General features: G+C 43.9%; 1 protein-coding gene across 14 annotated transcripts in view; it reads right to left on the bottom strand.

Annotated features, from left to right (window-relative positions):
- DMD (dystrophin) overlaps positions 1 to 19,836 on the bottom strand; it is a 3,940,859-nt gene that overhangs the window by 242,579 nt on the left and 3,678,444 nt on the right. For 11 of the 14 annotated variants that reach the window (XM_073664716.1, XM_073664719.1, XM_073664714.1 and 8 more), the window contains one exon: positions 3,336 to 3,395. The exons of the other annotated variants lie outside the window; for them this stretch is intronic. In XM_073664716.1, coding sequence (XP_073520817.1) covers positions 3,336 to 3,395 — 60 coding nt within the window. The remainder of the gene's footprint in view (positions 1 to 3,335; positions 3,396 to 19,836) is intronic. 14 annotated transcript variants of the gene reach the window in all.

Below are 19,836 nucleotides of genomic sequence, written 5' to 3'. Positions count from 1 at the left end.
GGTTTTGGTTTTTCCCTTGTACTGTCTCGTTCGTCTAAATACTGTGTTTGGGCATATTATTTCTTGTTCCCTTTGGTTGTGATCGGGGTCCTTCTCAGGACTAGATTACTGAGGTGCAGGGATCTTCAGGAGGTAGGGGTTACGCTGGCGGCCTGGACCTCTGTACCTTTAACAGTACCTCCAGGTTGAGGGATTAGTCAGGGCCCCAGCTTAGGGTCAGCTTAGGCCCCCTACCTCCAGTATACAGAGACAGCGTGACATTGCCCTGGAGTAATGGGGGGCATAATCACTCCTTCCCATTAACAATCCATGCTTGTATCTGCCAATACTCTATTTAGTGGAGGGGATTAGCTGTGCGCAGACACTTTTATAGCTGCTTAACACCAAGGGAACAAGTGTTAAAATCTAACATCTCCAATACTTGTTCCCCCCAACAGCATTAAATCAGTGGGTGCCACAAAAATCAAATTGAGTCTGTGATGATCATAAATATCATTCATCTAGAGAGCTACTACACAGCATTAGCTATTACTGGGTAAGCAATAGGAACCGAGGCATATTATATCTAAGACTGGACCCTGTGGGGGAATTATCAAGGTCAATGCACCATCAACCTAAGAAAATGTTATGTCCTGAAGCATGGAGGAATAATAGATGACACATGCAGCATTTCACTGCTATTCAGATATTGCACTGATCGCCCACATATGCCTTTGAATCTATGTTAATAATAGCCATTATTTTGTAGTTTGGGCTAGGAAGTGACTATCATGCATCAGACAAGTTTTCCACCAGTTCAACATTCAAAACATTTTTATAAGCTACCCTAAAACATGTTCAAAAATGTGTTATAAATTGAGGATATTATTAAAACATATGAAATATTGTGGTACTATAAAGAGGACATATGAGACAAAGAAAAGACCAGACTGGACTAATCTTGATGTTTGAAAAGAGTTCTCTGATGGATAAAGACGGCCATTCAGTTATGACCCACTTTTAGAATTAAGAAACCCTGGTAGGCATTTATTAAAAACTGACTAACAAGTATTTATTGTAAGTTTTAGTAGTGTTGGATTACCTGTATCGTATGGTGACCACACACATTAAATTTGGGTGGGACTGGAAATCCATCTATCTTTTAAAGAGGGTGTCGCAACTTACCCTAATTTTAAATATTGGGGAAAAGAAGGATCAATCATGTTATTTTAACACGCCTGATCATTTCGCTATCAAGGAAGATAAGCTGCCGCTAGAGGCGTCTGGCAGTGGATTACTTCCATCTCCCCATTGAGAAAGCATGCACATTTTGCTGAGCAGAGGAAGCATATCTATGATGGAGTTAGGAGGAAAAAGTGTAAGCCTAAAGTTGCATTTACACTGTATGATTATCATGAAGGGGCAGTGATAGAAATGCTCCATTTACAATAATCGGGCAGTATAAGGAGGCTGCCAATCACCCAATGCACAAGCAAAATGCTTGTTTGTTAGGTGAAGTGCTTTTCTGCCTTAATATCATCATTCTCGGCAGCACGTTTCCTGTGTAAACAGGACATGTGCTGCAGAGAAGAATGACAAACTATGCCTACAGAATGATCTATTGCTGATTGTTCTGAGGGCATTGGAAATGTGGTCTGTATGATTAAAACAAGTTATTGAATGACCACCGATCATCTAACAAGGAACTGATTGGTGGTAACACTTCAAGTTGGGTGCTGTAAACCTGCTCTTACTTTTATCCTACAGCGGGGTACCTAACCTGTGGCTCCGGAGCCACTTGTAGCTCGTGGTCCATTGATGTGTGGCTCGCTGCTGTGTGTCAGCTTGGTACAGTAGCATCAGGTCTCCCAAACAGCTATGAAGTAGGTTTCCAGATGGTGACTTTTTTTGAGTAGCCACAAACATGAAGAGTAGATCTGGAAGCACATATACTGGCCTTGTGGTATGAGAGATAAGTAAGTGCTAAGCTGGACAGAGGATGGTACTGTCAGTCTGAGGAGCTAGGTTAAATAGTGTGGTGGGGGTGCTTGATGTGAGAATACTGCAGGTAGGTAAGGTGGGAACCTCTGGATCTAAGTGTACTACCTCACTGTCATTTCTATGGGGAAGCTTTGGATGTCATTAATTGGGGCTCTAGGTTCCACTACTGTGGGGAAGGGGAGAGCAGGAGCTGGATGTGATTACTCGGTGGCCTCTGGACGTGGCTCGCAAACATATATCAGAACTGAATGTGGCTCTCAACGAAAGAAACGCTGGGGACCACTGTCCTACAGGATAATAATTGTGTTACTCATTCGCAAATTGGATTAGCCCCAACAAAATTTCAAAAGTCATTTCTCACCTAAGTCAAAATGGCTTTTTCTAACCTCCCTGTCCTTTTTCTCTGTACTGTCTGTAACATATGTCAAATCCTTAGATATGCTGGTAATGATTTCTGAAATGTAATATTCACCTGACTGACTTCCATTTAACCCCTGGATAACTTATTTTAGACGTTATGCTCTCATAGTGCATTTACTTAATATACTAGTCAGAACAAGCTTTTAACTATTGAAGAGGGCAAGTACTAAATGCCTTTACATTGAAGTGTATGGAGCCATTCAATGCTCTGTATTCTTCACATATAATGCTATAATATGCTGAGGCTGGCAGCTAAACTGTGAAATGCTGTTTTCTCTTTGAAGGCGTTCTCTAATCAATTTTTCAGTTTGTACAAGTATGCACTTATATTGTCTGAATCCAATCCTGAGGTCACACCAAGTCTTCTCTTATATCCACTTGTTTTCTTTGCCTTCCTTTGTCAGTCAGTCCCCCCTTATTCTACACGTCACTGCTTCCCCCCGCAGGCGCTTACATCCTGATAAATGTTTATATTAAACATGTGAAAATCAGCAACAGAGTTAAGATAAAATTTCACACTTAATTAGAAGCCCAGAAGAGTTGTTCATTTTTAATTTAGAAAGATTATGTGGAGTTTTAGGCTGATTCTCGTGGCTCGGCTGCAGAAATGAGCAGTGATCCTTTGTGATATGGTAATCTGCATTCCTTACAGCTTTTATTCATGGTATCCACTAACACATTTACATATAATTAGGACAAGGGGATTTGGGCCAGGTTGAGAGTGACACCATTAGATTTTGTGAAATTTGTTTTCCGTGTCTTCTGAGTAAAATAATGGAAGCTTATGTGGATAATCCAGTAAAAGTTCTGTTTTAGTTGGAACCAATGTGTTTTGGGAAATGTGTTACATGTATTTTTAAACATCTTTCTTCTCAGCCACAAAATCACAATAATCTCTTGTTGTGTGTCTATATCTCTATATAATCCTACAATACCTTGATGGAACCAGTGCAACGTTTTCATGACGAGGTCCCCTCCTTTTCTCTGAATGCGTTCTGCAGAACAGTTAAAAATGAGAATGGGTACCACTCACCCCATCATTATGCAAGAGCAGTAAGAATGTGACAGCTGTAAGCATATATTTTTTAAAGGGAATCTGTCACCCTTCTGATGTTTTGGAGTTAATAATATGGGCGTACAGGTTTAATACAAATGGAATTAGTCATACCTGTATGCCTCCTGGATGTGGCCTTGTTGAATAAAAATCATCCCTTTCATGTCATTTGCGGGGCTGGAAATCCCGCGCCTGGGCATTCTGCACTGAATTCACCTACCGTGCGCGGAGATCACCGGGACCAGAATTTACAGTCACTCTCCGGCGCCTGCACTGCCTATAGAAGGGAGGAACAGAGCAGGGGAGCGACGGCTGGCAGGATGCGCAGGCGCGGGATTTCTGGCCGTGCACACGACATGAAAGGGACGTCTGAAGAGAAGGGGAGGAGAAAACTTGTATAATGAAGATCGGAGGCAGTCTTATCTTCCAGGCAGAGCACGCCCCAATGACGATTTTTACTTAACAAGGCCACTTCCAGGAGGCACACAGGTATGACTAATTTCAGCTGTATACAACCTGTACGCCCATATTATTAACTCCCAAACCTCAAAAGGGTGACAGATTCCCTTTAAGATGTGTATCTACCACATAAGTGCATAACATTTCCTGTTATGGTGCCAGTTACAAGCCCTGCCTCTCCTGCATTACAGGGACTTTTACGTCCTGCTGTTGTTAGTCTTGATGCACTTCCATAACACTGTCATTTGGTAGAACACCATTGTGAATTCATAGGACCAATGTTGAGTTTAGAACGGAAACAGAAATATAGTAGCATGCTATTATTTAGGAAATATTATACGGTTATGCTTAGTATCATAATACAGGATAATTTCTTTCAAAGGGAATCTGACAGGTGATACATGCTGCCCAAACTGAGGGCAGCATATATCGGCTACTGGCTGTACGATCACAGCCATGTATGTTGGACTCTGAAATGCTGCGGCATTCTTTTAATAGCTGCCGGCTTCTCTCCGCCCGCTGACAGTGACTGACAAGTCTCTGCCTTCATACGCATATTGGCCGAGACCTGTCAGTCACTGTCCGCGGGTGGGGAGAAACTGCCAGGGACCCACCTGTTCGACTAGTGCACAGTGCGGCCCAGTCCCCCAGCAGTTATTAAAAGTATATTTTTCATAGTCATGAGTCAAACATACATAACTGTGATCGATCGTACAGTCAGTAGCTGATACATGCTGTCCATGGTTTGGGCAGCATATATCACTTGTCAGGTTCCCTTTAATGGTAACTGTCGATTCAGAATATTTCCATAGTAAAAGCATATATAAGAAATTTTACACCAAATCTTATCAGATAATCATGCTTCTTTTTCTAGATGAACCCCTTCTTTCTCCACATTTAAGCCACTTCTCCTCCCTCAGCCTCCTGAACTAATCATTCACTCTAAAAACTATTAAAATTCTTATCGATCAAAACTAAAAGAACTGCCTGCTAACTTATTTGTGAAATCACAACTACTTAATGGAGGCTATAGAGAGGTGATGGGTAGGAGGAGGGAGAAGCAAGGAGAGAGAGCTAGAGAGATCCTGCTGCAGCTTCCTAGTAAGTGTTTATCTCTCCCAATGATGGCTTCACAGCTACACTGCTCAGTGCTACTGTACTGTATAATGTTCTCCATAGTACTCCTGAAATTGAGGGTGTCTAACAAACAAAGAAAAGACCAGGACTCCTGTCTCTGCACTTTTTGGAGATATAGCAGCTAATTTCTACCCAATATATCAAAGAGAAGAGAAAATCAGAGCTGGAGCCTACAGAGAGAATCTGTGAAAAATGAAGGATACAAGTCGTATGACGGCCATAAATAGTATGAATAGTACCTCGAATGACAGGTACACTTTAAATAGTCTGTGCTGCTGTTGAGTGTTTAAGTAATCTGATTGATTAGACGTTGCACTACTTTCACCCAGTTTAAGGCTGGGGTCAGATGAATGGGTCGATTTTCATCCAGAAAATTTTTTCATCCGTATTCATCCCATGTGCCATCCATCTGTTTGTCTGTGTTTCATCCGTGTGACATCCGTGTTTGTGTATTGACATTTTAAAATGGACATGATCAAATACAGTTTCCTAGGCTAATGATGGCAATGTATCCGTAAAAATCGAATGCTACACAAATGATCAGTCCGTATGGGATCCGATTTTTTTTAGGCATACACATAGACTTCTACAGTCGAGTCTAATCTGAGATATGGAAAAGAATAGGTCAGGCTGCGATTTAAAAAAAAAGCAACTTCGGACATCTAAACAGCCCTATAGATTTACATTGGTCAGTGTGTTCTCGATCCTTGCTTGGACAGCACAGGTCCGTATAATACGCTTGTCTGCACAAGCCCTAAAGTTCAACACTAACAGATAAGTAGTAAGAGGACATTTAAGGTTTTTTGTATTTCAAATTTGTGTTTTTTTGTTTTTTTTTACAGAGACAGGAAATAGTCCAGGATTTATTTAAAAAGTTGAGTTAAATACATGACAGTATATTTCCACTTAGAACAAAAGAGAAAATTATGAGATTAATTTATACTTGCCAGCTAAAGTGCTTGCAGTTGAGCATCTATACCTTTCGTATGGTACTTATCAGGGGATAATAGCCTAATTTATCTCAGGACGGCTTTAAAGTGGCAAAGATTGTTGTGAAAACATGGAAATGTCTTGTCATGATAGAAGAACCCAGTAATTCATCCAGCATCTGAAATGAACAGTGGCAATAGCTTCATAGCACAATGCTTATTCTTGTCATTTAAGAGTTTGTCAAGTGAAAATTAATGTAATCAAGTGTCAGTGGAGATAAATTGTTTTTAAGAGAAGTGTTCTAAAGCATTTATTTGAGGGGAAACAATGACATTCAGCCATAGGTGTGCAGCATGAGGAATACAAAGTTTTTTCATAACAAAACTGAAATTTTGGTCTGTTTCCTTTATTAAGTATTTACACAGTATCATTGCAGTAATGAAAAAAGTTATTGGTGTCTTTAAATAAGATTGTGCAAATCAAGCACATGCACACTGGCTTCTAAACCCTAGCAATGTCAGTGCCAGACGTGTCGCGTAAGACTTAAAGGGAATGTAAAACATAAAATTACCTATTGTTAAATCAAGTTTTGTGTTAAATATATTAAAAAATTATAATTTTTATTTTATATATATCTCACAATCTGTTTAAGTGAAATTGAAATCTTGCACTTTTGACACTGGCCACAGGATGGATTTTAGACTCCTACTTTCTATTCTTTCAGGAACAGTTTTCAGAAGTTTCATTATCATCAGAGGCAGGATTACAATGACTGATAACACCTATCTACACAGTCGATAACACAGAATCCACCAATCCCAATAGGTGATGTCACACCTGACTCTGCTCTCTCTCCCTTAACAATGACTTTTGCACAGGCTCATCAGATTCTTCAATACAAAAGACATGGTCCGAGTCAGTTTACTGCTGCTAATTTACTCCTGTACTAATGTAATTCTAGAGTAGCCCTAATGCTAGTGTGAAAATTCCAAGATTTCTCATTATTATTTTGAATAGAGATCATGATATGAAAAAAAAAATTATATATATATATATATATATATATATATATATATATATATATATATATATAATTGATGTAAAAAAGTGCAAAAAATGTGTTATACAATAGGTTCTTTTCTGATTATACAATACCTTTAATGCAAAAAGTAATAGTTTTTTTTTTAAATTAGGTTGCAGCAAAGAAACAAAAGTAAATTACCTTTTTTATTTTATTGTTTTGTATGGAAATAACAGAAATTGCAATTACAATTAGAACCAACATCTCGGGTCCCCTCAGTATACCCTACTGTATTCTAGGAATGTGGTGCTGTGAATTTTTTATACACACTAATGTATGACTTCCATATGAAGCTGAAGATCTAAGTTACTGATGAATATATCTGTATACATGGGGATAGCTATAGTACAGAGGTAGCAGTCATGTACCAGATCCTAGGTACCCTCAGGTTCTTCTGCCAAATAAGATGCCAATGTTATAAACTACACATGGAAAATGGTGTCTATGCTGGTGCCCAGGAGCTTTATGATATATGTGTATATATGTATCCTAGATATCATATCATTAATAGACACAATGGTTTAAGAATTGATTGGTAGTAAAGGAGAAGCACAAGGTTGTGTGCTTGCAACAAAGGCCAGAATATCCGGGTTACTCCTCTAACTTCTGCTTTGTGAAGACATAATAGTTTCTCAACTGGGATAATTACTTCCAAAGGACTAAACATGTAAAGAACAATCCTTTCCAATATACCTTATCTTACATATCGTTCCATTGCTATGTTGCCTCCCTTTTTACATATGTGATATTAGGACAGATGGACATCATAGAAGAAGGTCCCTTCGATGAGGAGAAGTGGAGGACCACTGCCAGGCACTGACATGAGCTGTTTATGTAGCACATAGATGCCCATTTGTCTGAATGGCAGCCATGTATCACTATATTTTCCCTGCAGTGACTCATAAATCAGCTGTTGGGAGCTGGAATCATGACAGGCCACTAGCTGTCATAATAAAGAAGTCTTATTTACCAAGACAACGTTTTTTTAAAAATAAAAGCCAGTCTCATATAATGTATTTTATATAAGTGAAAAGTAATTTAGAAGAGGAAAGAATCTTCCAGGAGATAAACTTTTTTTTCACATAAACCATGTTATTTTCCTTCCAATTTCTATGATGGTGGTTAAAAAATCTAATATAAACTATATATAGACAGCTTGTACTGTTAGGTCTGTATGTTATCACTTCATTTATGATGTTTCCCTTATTTTATAACATTAAATTATCTTATGTACATTTAATTGCCATTAAAATGATTAATTAAAAGTGAATTCCTATATTTTTAACCTTGCAATACAAACTGATTTGCAGCGCACAAGTAAAATGGCACTGGGCAGATTGTGTGAAGCTTGCATCTCCACAGTACAGAACAGACAAGTGATGGATTAGCCGGCTCAGCTATCTCCTTCTCATCTAATTCAGAAACATTTGCATTCCTTATTCTCTCCTGGCTAATTAGTTTTGTTTTTTTTCCTTAAATGAAAGCATCAAAATCTCATTCTCTACAAATGCGTAAGCTCCAGTCTCTGGAGACACCTCATACTAGTGTAGACTATATCCACCTTCACGACACGTCCTCTGCTCTCAGACAATTGTGGGCCCCGATTAGCTCTCTCCAGTGCCCTGCCTAGCTAAAGGCATTCTTATTTCATCTTTTGATGTGATATCTTTAAGCGATTCTTGGATATTCCTCCAATCTGACTAGCATTATTCATGTTCCAACTCTTGCACAGCGTTTCGAAGGAACTCGTCCCTGCCTCCTTAAATGCAGCTCATATTTGCTCACCAAGACGCTGTCTCTTTGTTCTGAACAACAGTGATTTGCAAGCCAGACTCCATTGCTGGCATCCCATACTTTATTCTTCCCTATGTAAGCTACAAATTTGTATAATATTCAATTAGACTAGCAGCAGGTGGAAAATTCAATTAGGGAATAAATTATTTGGGTGTCTTACCATCTTACTTCACATCACATGTCCCTTTTCCCTTCACTGACAGGAGACCCTGAGACCCTCTCTAAATAGGAAAAAACCCTTTGATTATCTGCTAAACAAATTCTAGTGAAATATTTTCAGTGGAAGTGAAACATGGAAGAAAGCTAAAGTTTACCCAGCTGATTTCCGAATGGTTCCAGCTGAATGAGAAATGAAGGAATTGTTTTTGTAATGGTAATCCAACAGGTTTGTCAGCCGTGAAGATGGAACAATTGGAGATAAAGCGAGGAATGGTTAAAAGAAGCTACCATTAAGCAAATGCAGAATTGTATCCATATTTTACAATTTACATACTAAAAACTTTCTTAAGTTTCCCCAATATTTAAAGGGGTTGTGCCAAGAACAAAAATATATTTTAATCAACAGATCTTGGAATAAAAAACTCCACAATTGGATGTGTTTAATAAAAATGTCCCTGTGCGGAGATAATCTTATAAATGTGCTACTTCTGCGTACTGTGTAATGGCCGTGTCTCACTGTACAGGAACATGGTCTGATCATACCACAGCTCCTGGGCAGGGGGAGGCAAAAGAGTATACAGGCAGGACAGCATGGGATCACAACTGATTCTTTCTGTGAGTAAAACATTTCACTGCTTGTTTTTAAACAATATTTTACCTCAAAGAAAGAATCGGTTGAGATCCTATGCTGTAATGTCTGTATATTCTTTTGCTTCCTCACCTGCCCAGGAGATGTGGTATGATCAGACCATGTCCCTGTACGGTCAGACGCAGCCATTACACAGTAGGAGCACATTTATAAGATTATCTCAGCACAGGAAAAACATTTTTAAAAACATCCAATTATGGATGCATCCAATTTATTTTTATTCTAAGACCGGTTGAGTGCAATATACTTTTGTTTATAGGAAAACCCCTTTAAGTGCATTAGCCCCTTCATCCCCCAAGAATGTTTTCACCTTCACGGCCAGGCCTAATTTTATAATTCTGACCACTGTCACTTTATGTGGTAATAACTCTGGAAAGCTTCAACGGATCCCATTGTTTCTGAGTTAGTTTTTTCTTGACATATTGTAGTTCATGATAGTGGTAAAATTAGTTCGATATAGTTTGCTTTTATTTGTGAAAAAAAATCGGAAATTTGGTGAAAATTTTGATAATTTTGCAATTTTCAAACTTTTAATTTTTATGCCCTAAAATCAGAGAGATATGTCGCACAAAATAGTTAATTAATAACATTTCCCACATGTCTACTTTACATCAGTACAATTTTTGAAACATAATTTTTATTTTTGCTAGGAAGTTAGAAGGGTTAAATGTTGACCAGCGATTTCTCATTTTTCCAACAAAATTTAAAAAAACATTTTTTTAGGGACCACATCACAATTGAAGTGACTTTGAGGGGCCTATATGACAGAAAATACGCAAAAGTGACACCATTCTAAAAACTGCACCCCTCAAGGTGCTCAAAACACATTCAAAAAGTGTATTAACCCTTCAGGTGCTTCACAGGAATTTTTGCAATATGGAAGGAAAAAATGAACATTTAACTTTGTTTCACAAAAGTATTAATTTGGATCCATATGTCTTTATTTTCACAAGGGTAACAGGAGAAAATAGACCCCAAAATTTGTTGTGCAATTTCTCCTGAGCACGTCAATATCCCATATGTGGGGGAAAAATACTGTTTCAACGCACAGCAGGGCTCAGAAGGGAAGGAGCACCATTTAACTTTTTGAACCAAAATTGGCTGGAATCAAGAGCGGACATCATGTCACGTTTGGAGAGCCCCTGATGTGCCTAAACAGTGGAAACCTCCCACAAGTGACCCCGTTTTGAAAACTACACCCCTCAAGGAACTTACATAGAAGTGTGGTGAGCACCTTGAACCCCCAGGTGCTTCATAGAAATTTATAATGTTGAGCTGTGAAAACGAAAAAAATCTATTTTTTTTTACACAAAAATGTACTTTTAGCCCCAATTTTTTTTTATTTTTACAAGGGCAACAGGAGAAAATGGAGCCCAAAAATTGTTGTGCAATTTCTCCTGAGTTTGCCAATACACCATATGTGGGGGAAAAGTACTGTTTGGGCGTACGGCAGGGCTCAGAAGGGAAAGAGCACCGTTTGACTTTCTGAACGCAAAATTGGCTGGAATCATTAGCGGATGCCATGACGCCTTTGGAGAGCCTTTAATGTGCCTAAACAGTGGAAACTTCCCACAAGTGGCACCATTTTAGAAAGTAGACTCCTCAAGGAATGTATCTAGATGTTTGCTGAGCACCTTGATTCCCCAGGTGCTTCACAGAAATTTATAATGTTGAGCTGTGAAAATAAAGAATCACATTTTTCCCACAATAATGTTATTTTAGCCACAATTTTTTTATTTTCAGAAAGGTAACAGGAGAAATTGCACCATACAAATTGTTGTGCAATGTCTCTTGAGTACACCGATACCCCATATGTGAGGGAAAACTACTGTTTGGGCACATGGCAGGGCTCAGAAGGGAAAGAGTATCATTTGACTTTTTGAAGAAAAATTTGCTGGAATCATTAGCGGACGCCATGTCCCATTTGGAGAGCCCCTGATGTGCGTAAACAGTGGAAACCCCCCACAAGTAACCCCATTTTGAAAACTAGACTCCTCAAGGAATTTATCTAGACATGTGGTGAGCACCTTGAACCCCAAGGTGCTTCACAGAATTTTGTAACGTTGATCTGTAAAAATGAAAAAAATATATATTTTTTTCAATTGCTCCTAAGTATACCGATACCCTATATGTGGTTGAAAACTACTTTTGAGGTACAGTGCAAAGCTCAGAAGGGAAGAAGCACCATATTGGAGTTCAGATTTTGCTGGACTGGTTTGAGGGGGCCATGTCACATTGGCAGAGCCAATGAGGTGCCAGAACAGCAGAAACTCCCAATTTTTGTGGCCTCATTATACAAACTACACTCACTAATGAATTAATCTAGGGGTGCATTGATCATATTGACACCACATGTGCCTCACAGAATTATACCATTGGGCGGTGAAGAAAGAATAATTACATTTTTACAACTAAAATGTTGTTTTATCCCCAAGTTTTTAATTTTTGGTAGGGCTAATATGAAAAAATGGACCTCAGTTTGTTGTGCGCCAATACCCTACATTTAATCGGGAAATACTTTTCAGGCACAGAGCAAAGCTGAGAAGGAAAGGAGCTCCATACTATAGTGCAGATTTTACTGTTATGGTTTGCAGATGTCATGACCTACTAGGAGAGCTTCCGAGCTGCCAGAACAGCAGAACCCCTCACAAGTGACCCCATATTACAAACTACACCTCTTGATGAATTCATATAGGAGTGCAGGGGTCATATTGACACCACAGGTGGGTCACAGAATAAAAAACAATTACATTTTTACCACCAAAATTTTGTTTCAGCCTCAGATTTTACATTTTCACACAGTGAAGTGGGTAAGAATGGCACCAAAATTTGTCCCACAATTTCTGCTGAACGTGGAAATACCCCATATGTGGTTGTACAGTATTGCTTAGCCATATGGCGAGACTCGGGAGGGACGGAGCGCTATTTGCCTCCTAGAGCACAGATTTTCCTAGAATAGTTTGCGGACTCCATATACAGAGCCCCTAAGTGCTAGAAGAGCAGAATCCCCCCTCAAGTGACCCTATTTTGAAAATTATACCCCTTTCGGAATTTATGTACAGGTGTAGAGACGATTTTGATTCCATGGGTGTTTTCCAGAAACAAGGAGCAGTGGATGTTGCTGATTGAAAATTGCAAACTGCCATTGTAGTGCCAAGAACATTGTAGTGACCAGTACATTGTAGTGACCAATATGTTGTAGTGAACAATAATTTGTAGTGCACAGCTCATGCTTCTGGAGACATGCACCCATAAATTGTTCACAATAACAGTAATTTTGACCAGGGGCACCCAAACCTTTACATGCCACTGCATCTATCTATCTATCTATCTATCAATAAAAAGGTAGGAAGCACTCCAAATAGTTACCAAGGAAAGTTGGACTTTATTTAGCCCATATGGTAACTATTTGAAGTGCTGCCTACCTTTTTTATTGTTATATACTTTTACAAAATCTGGGTATTTTGTTTGGAAGGCTTTTTGCACCCACATTGAATTTTTTCAAGTGTGCTGTTCTACTTTTTACTATTGCTATTGTAAGGCAGCGCTAGTCATCATACTGGGGTTACTCGCTTCGCTGCGTCAATCAATGCACACGTGCAATGTCTTTACGGATTTTCTCACAATGCTGCAGTTTATTACTTCATAAGCCACAGTTCGCCGGGTCCAACTCCGTGGCACGCCGACACACATTAACACAATGTTCATGGGCCAAGTGGCACGCAGGCCCACTTGCTCCAGGTTACAGCTTACGGCAAGGTGAAAATAGCAATGTTCATATCACAATGTCCATATAGCACAGGGTATTACCTTTGCCGGGTTTAGCTGTTTCAGTCCATTACGTTTGCCACCACTGTGGCTTTGTGGCTTCCCAGGTAGGGGTCTCTAGCCGTCGTCCCCTCGTAGGCTACTGGTATGTCTTCCACACTTGACATCCAGCCTGCGCCTTTCAGGGTTCCTCAACAAGCCGGCTCTCCCTCAAAGGCCACTGGCATCCACGTACAGGATCCGGGCTCGGCCTTTCAGGCTGCCAGGCTTCACTCTCGGCCTCACTAGGCTTCTCACAAACGGTGTCCCACACACACGGAGCACAGGCCACAGGCCTCACACCGAACACACCTGTCTCAAATTAAGCAGGGTTTATATATGCATCCCGTGCACACACACACATACACATACTGACAGGACCTTAACTGTGTGCATCAGGACCTGTGTGATGTCACGGTCATGTGACCAGTCAGTTAAAGGGGAAGGTACATGGTCCGGTAAACACATCCTGGACCATTACAGTAATGCTAGCAAGCTGCTGCATTACACTATCTATCTATCTATCTATCTATCTATCTATCTGTATCTATCTATCTGTATCTATCTACTGGTATATATGTAGCACCCTGAGGATTCGGCTGCTACAGGGGTATTACACCTCAAGCCAGAGGTGTGGTATTCCACTCCCGGGTAAGGATGGAGTGTGGGACTGAGCTCAGTAGGCTGCATGCACTACATACATCCCATTTCCGGGGGACAGAACTACGGTACTCCCACCAAGTTTATGTGCAGGTACGACAGCGTCTGTCCCTGGCTGGAGTGGGAGGGGGGTGGAACATCCCGGTAGTGTAGGGGCAGATAGGGGGAGTAGTCTGGGTAAAGCTAGGAGCTCATTGGGTGCTGGTCACCTGAGCTCACACATAGAGGGAGTATATAAGGTGGGCACCATCTTAGAACAGGGTCAGAGTTTAGCCTGAGGAGCAGAGCAGAGGAGCTCAGCCAGGAGGGCTGACAGGGAGCTGTGGCTCCGGCTGGGCCCAGCTCCAGAGCAGAGCCTGCAGAGGGAGAGAGGAGAAAAGAAGGACCCAGAGAGGAGACAAGAAGGGAACCCCAAGATCCCAGAATAAAGACAAAAGGGTGAAGGGTTGGCGGACAAGGGTACCGGATCCCAAGCTGGCAGAGGCCAAAACCAACCTTAGCCAGGAACCGGAGGTCGTGGTCAGGATCTGCCACGACCCTCACCAAATCCACTAGAAAGGCACACCGAGTATAGGGTCAGGGAGCCCAAAGGAGGCTTGACCACCAAGAGACCCGAGGGAGCCGGCCAAAAGTGGATCCCTGGTGGGAACGGCCAGAGGAAGGGAGAGTCAGAAAGGAGCTCAGGACCACGCTCCGGAATTGCCTGGGGGTTGGCCGAGTCCAGGACCTGGTGGACGCAGCACGGCTCGGGTGGTCACTCAAGGCCAGAGTGACCAAGAGAACACCAGTAAGTAAAAACCCTGAACTGCATCTCCTGACTCTGAATCTTCTTTCTGCATCATCACAACCCCCATCATCTACACCTGCTGCCCTGAGGCCATACCCCTCCCGTTGGGGGTTATACCATCACTGCTGCACATATACCACCGGCCTCAGTGGACTGCTCTGCAGCGGCGGCTTCAAAGCCGCACTCAACGGGTGGCGTAGTCGACAATCAAGTTAACATCTACTGCCATAGACTGCCACTTAGTTTGACACCCTGGGCACGGACCGGGTCACCGCCACAAGGACTACTACCCCCATCGAGATCCGGCTCCGGGTATCCCCTGAAGATGGCCCAGGGGGCGCGTCAACTTTTGGCGTAGTCGGCAGGATAACGTGCCCGCAACCACCGGGTACTGCGTGCCTGAAGAATAGTTCGCATTTACCTCAAAAAGAAGTCTCCCGCCGGTTCCGGAGGGTCCCCGCCATCGGACGCCATCTCGGATCGGTTCCCGCCATTTGCCCGTCATCTGCAGTCTTTTCCCGCCATCTGCAGTGTTTCCCGCCACTGGGAAGCGATTCCCGCCATCTAAGAAGATTTCCCGCCCTGGCAGAGCGGACGCCATTATGGGCGTGCCAGAGGGTGGTAAGAGACGACCTCCCATTGTGGGCCAGGACCAAGAATGGCGCCAAAAACGAAGACCGCCCCCACCAGCAGAGACTGCAATGATTGAGATGTCCATCAGCGTGGGGGGTCTGCCCCTGGAACTGACAATCACCAAGTTGCCCCAGGACCGCCCTCAGTATGGGCGTATACAGAACAGAACAGAGAAGATGGGTGCAGCCTGGAGGAGTCTGGAGAGGAGTCTGGAGGAGCCGTACCCGGAGATGGAGGGAGAGGCAGGCAGCACCGACCCAGTGGTCAGGAGCCTGTTGCAAGCGACAACCCCAGAAGGCCTGGTGGAGATCCTGGCGCAGCTCCCCAGAGATTGGGAGCATGCACGGACCGCACTGGAGGGCTTGGCTCAGAGGATGGCCCGAGTGCAGCGGGACGTACTGGCCGCATGGAGCAGAGAGATGGCCCAGCAGGCTGGAACCCGCCAGCGAAGCACGCCACCCACAACAAGGAGCATGTCCGCCTCTGAGGACGGTGCAGGAGGGACGACGGCCGGAGACGACGCCGCGGAGGGAGTTGAAGAAAAGGGAGCAGGTAATGGGGACGACAACATCCCGTGCCCGATGGTCGCAAGCCTGCCCCAACTCCCTGTCGCAGAGCCCGAGACCCCACTCACCACTCACGTTGCTGCATCGTCACCGCTCCAAGCTAGGCCTCAAGCGGCAGGAGCCGCGACCACGCCCCCTGTGACGTCACGCGCCTCAACCCTGAGCGCGGCCAAGCAGGAGACGCCACCGGCCTGGTCGCAAGGCCGAGTACCCCCGGGCGCCGCAGTACCAACAGCGCCCTCTACCTCCACTGAGCCACCGGCCTGGTCGCTGGGCCAAGTAACCCCGGGCGCCGCCGTCTTCACGGTGCCCTTTACATTCAGGGTGCCCCAAGCCTGGTCGCAAGGCCTGGTGAACCCGGGCGCCGCCACCACAACAGCGCCCTCAACGTCCACAGCGCCACACCTGGGTGAAGACCTATTTGCCCAGCACACATGCCCGGATGGGCAGCCCTTTGTGTGGCCACCGGAGTTCCACCATCCCCGACTCCGGAAAGAAAGACCTCTGGATGAGCCCCTGATCCCGGCTCCGGCGCCGTCAAGATGACCCCGCTCTCATTAGAGGAGGCGCAGTTTGAGTGGGACCCCGCAGGAGGAGACCTCATCAGGTTCACTCAAGAAACCCGGGCGGCTGCAGCGGAGCGTGCAGAGTGCTGCCGCCAGCAGTTGGAAGCCTTTGACCGAGAAAGAAGAGAGAGGCGGGTCCGCGAGCAGCGGCTGCAAATAAAAAGTGCAGAACAGAAGAGCCGGACCAGGAGGAACCCCCGTGCAGCCCACGGTCCCCGTGCCACCGGGACTGTAATTAAATTCCAGTTGCAGCACGGTTGGGGCTTCATTCGAGATCATCACACCCCCGGCGACGTCTTTGTGACCAGAAGAGATGTCGAGTCCCACCTACCGGAGGGACACAGAGGTCGTGACCTTTACCTGGGTGATGAGGTCACCTTTACCCGGCACCAGTGTGCCAAAGGACCCTATGCACTTCATGTACATCGCCTGACGGAAGAGGAGTTGCGGTGTGAGGAAGGTCAAGAGGACCCGGAAGGGTCTGAAGCCTACCCTCAGGAAGGAGCAGGAGGGCATCGTCACCATTAAGAGGTGAACTGAAACTGTAAAATAGTTACCCGTTAGGGTACAGGAACTGTGACCATTATAGTCCCCGTTGGGACCAGTGAACTGTTCCAGTGTGTCCCATCTCCCCACAGGCTGAGGACTGTGAGCAGCCATCCCTTTTCCCCACTGGCTGAGGACTGAGAGCGGCCATACCTCCCCTTGTATATAGTTGCGCTTCCTAAAGTGCCCCCTACCGGTTTTATAGGAAACTGTTTTTTCTACCAGAGACTGTGGCACTTACCTGGTCACAATTTGCACAAGTGGCCAGAGGTCAAAAATGTTTTATATGAAGAGTATTATGCTGCTGATATATATATAGTGTTTTATATGTTTATGATGTTTTTGCAAAAATTTTGTATGTTTTTGGATATTTTGCTCTTTTACAGCCCGAGGACGTGCTGTGATTTACCAGGGGGGAATGTAGCACCCTGAGGATTCGGCTGCTACAGGGGTATTACACCTCAAGCCAGAGGTGTGGTATTCCACTCCCGGGTAAGGATGGAGTGTGGGACTGAGCTCAGTAGGCTGCATGCACTACATACATCCCATTTCCGGGGGACAGAACTACGGTACTCCCACCAAGTTTATGTGCAGGTACGACAGCGTCTGTCCCTGGCTGGAGTGGGAGGGGGGTGGAACATCCCAGTAGTGTAGGGGCAGATAGGGGGAGTAGTCTGGGTAAAGCTAGGAGCTCATTGGGTGCTGGTCACCTGAGCTCACACATAGAGGGAGTATATAAGGTGGGCACCATCTTAGAACAGGGTCAGAGTTTAGCCTGAGGAGCAGAGCAGAGGAGCTCAGCCAGGAGGGCTGACAGGGAGCTGTGGCTCCGGCTGGGCCCAGCTCCAGAGCAGAGCCTGCAGAGGGAGAGAGGAGAAAAGAAGGACCCAGAGAGGAGACAAGAAGGGAACCCCAAGATCCCAGAATAAAGACAAAAGGGTGAAGGGTTGGCGGACAAGGGTACCGGATCCCAAGCTGGCAGAGGCCAAAACCAACCTTAGCCAGGAACCGGAGGTCGTGGTCAGGATCTGCCACGACCCTCACCAAATCCACTAGAAAGGCACACCGAGTATAGGGTCAGGGAGCCCAAAGGAGGCTTGACCACCAAGAGACCCGAGGGAGCCGGCCAAAAGTGGATCCCTGGTGGGAACGGCCAGAGGAAGGGAGAGTCAGAAAGGAGCTCAGGACCACGCTCCGGAATTGCCTGGGGGTTGGCCGAGTCCAGGACCTGGTGGACGCAGCACGGCTCGGGTGGTCACTCAAGGCCAGAGTGACCAAGAGAACACCAGTAAGTAAAAACCCTGAACTGCATCTCCTGACTCTGAATCTTCTTTCTGCATCATCACAACCCCCATCATCTACACCTGCTGCCCTGAGGCCATACCCCTCCCGTTGGGGGTTATACCATCACTGCTGCACATATACCACCGGCCTCAGTGGACTGCTCTGCAGCGGCGGCTTCAAAGCCGCACTCAACGGGTGGCGTAGTCGACAATCAAGTTAACATCTATTGCCATAGACTGCCACTTAGTTTGACACCCTGGGCACGGACCGGGTCACCGCCACAAGGACTACTACCCCCATCGAGATCCGGCTCCGGGTATCCCCTGAAGATGGCCCAGGGGGCGCGTCATATATCTACCGGTATCTATCTATCTATCCATCTATCTACCGGTATCTATCTATCTATCTATCTATCTATCTATCTGTATCTATCTATGTATCTGAATATCAATGCAATCTAAGACAAAACCATGCTCTTTCTTGAATAGTTTACTTTTCTAGAAATGATTCAAAGTATTATACATTAATATTCTAGCAACTTAATGCTATTTACAAAAATAATATGATGTCCGCAAGATATTAGGCATGAAGATGCCTTAGCTTCTGCCCTTTCATTGGCAAAGGGAACAAAAACTCATTATACAGTGTTTTCTTTTGTGCCCCTGTGGCAGCAAATGGATTATTACACATACACCATTGAAGCTAGCTAAAAACAACATCTAATCTGCATGAACTGTTACACATCAAATTGCTGTTATATTATGCAATTTAAGTCCTCTCACAGAAAAGCGACATTGCCCAGTTTCTAAATGGAATATTGCAGACATTACTGACTAGAATATAGAGACGTTTCTCAATAAGAAGATGCCTTTTGTTCTTATACCCCAAATTTTGCCTTTCAGTTCACGTCATACAATTTTCAATGCTAACTTCGTGGAGCCTGCCATTTCTAGATTTACTGGCACAGAGTGCTGACTGTCTGTATCCGTCTTTTCAAGTTCAGAATATACAGTAGCAGCTAAATTTTTTCTTAAATGGGTTTTTGCCATCACACCAGATATCCATCCACATTTAATGTACATTATCCGACACGCTTGCCATCAAATTTTTATAGTTGTGTCCTGTATCTTCTTGGCTGAAGATGCTGGGCTAAAAATGGTTTGGTCATGTTGGATTTTGACATGCTCTTTTAAGACTTCCATACACATTAGACTTATGTCTGCCAGACCTGCAGATATCGACAGTCTAATGTACATAGCTGCCTCCTAACTGTCCTCCGATAGAGTACAAAAGGATTGACAGTCCAAAATCAGATAATTCGCTG

Source organism: Phyllobates terribilis, unplaced genomic scaffold (assembly GCF_046119375.1).
Source record: "Phyllobates terribilis strain yellow unplaced genomic scaffold, ASM4611937v1 Scaffold_2__4_contigs__length_985480577, whole genome shotgun sequence".
Lineage (NCBI taxonomy): Eukaryota > Metazoa > Chordata > Amphibia > Anura > Dendrobatidae > Phyllobates > Phyllobates terribilis.
This window is presented reverse-complemented; position numbering and strand designations above follow the sequence as displayed.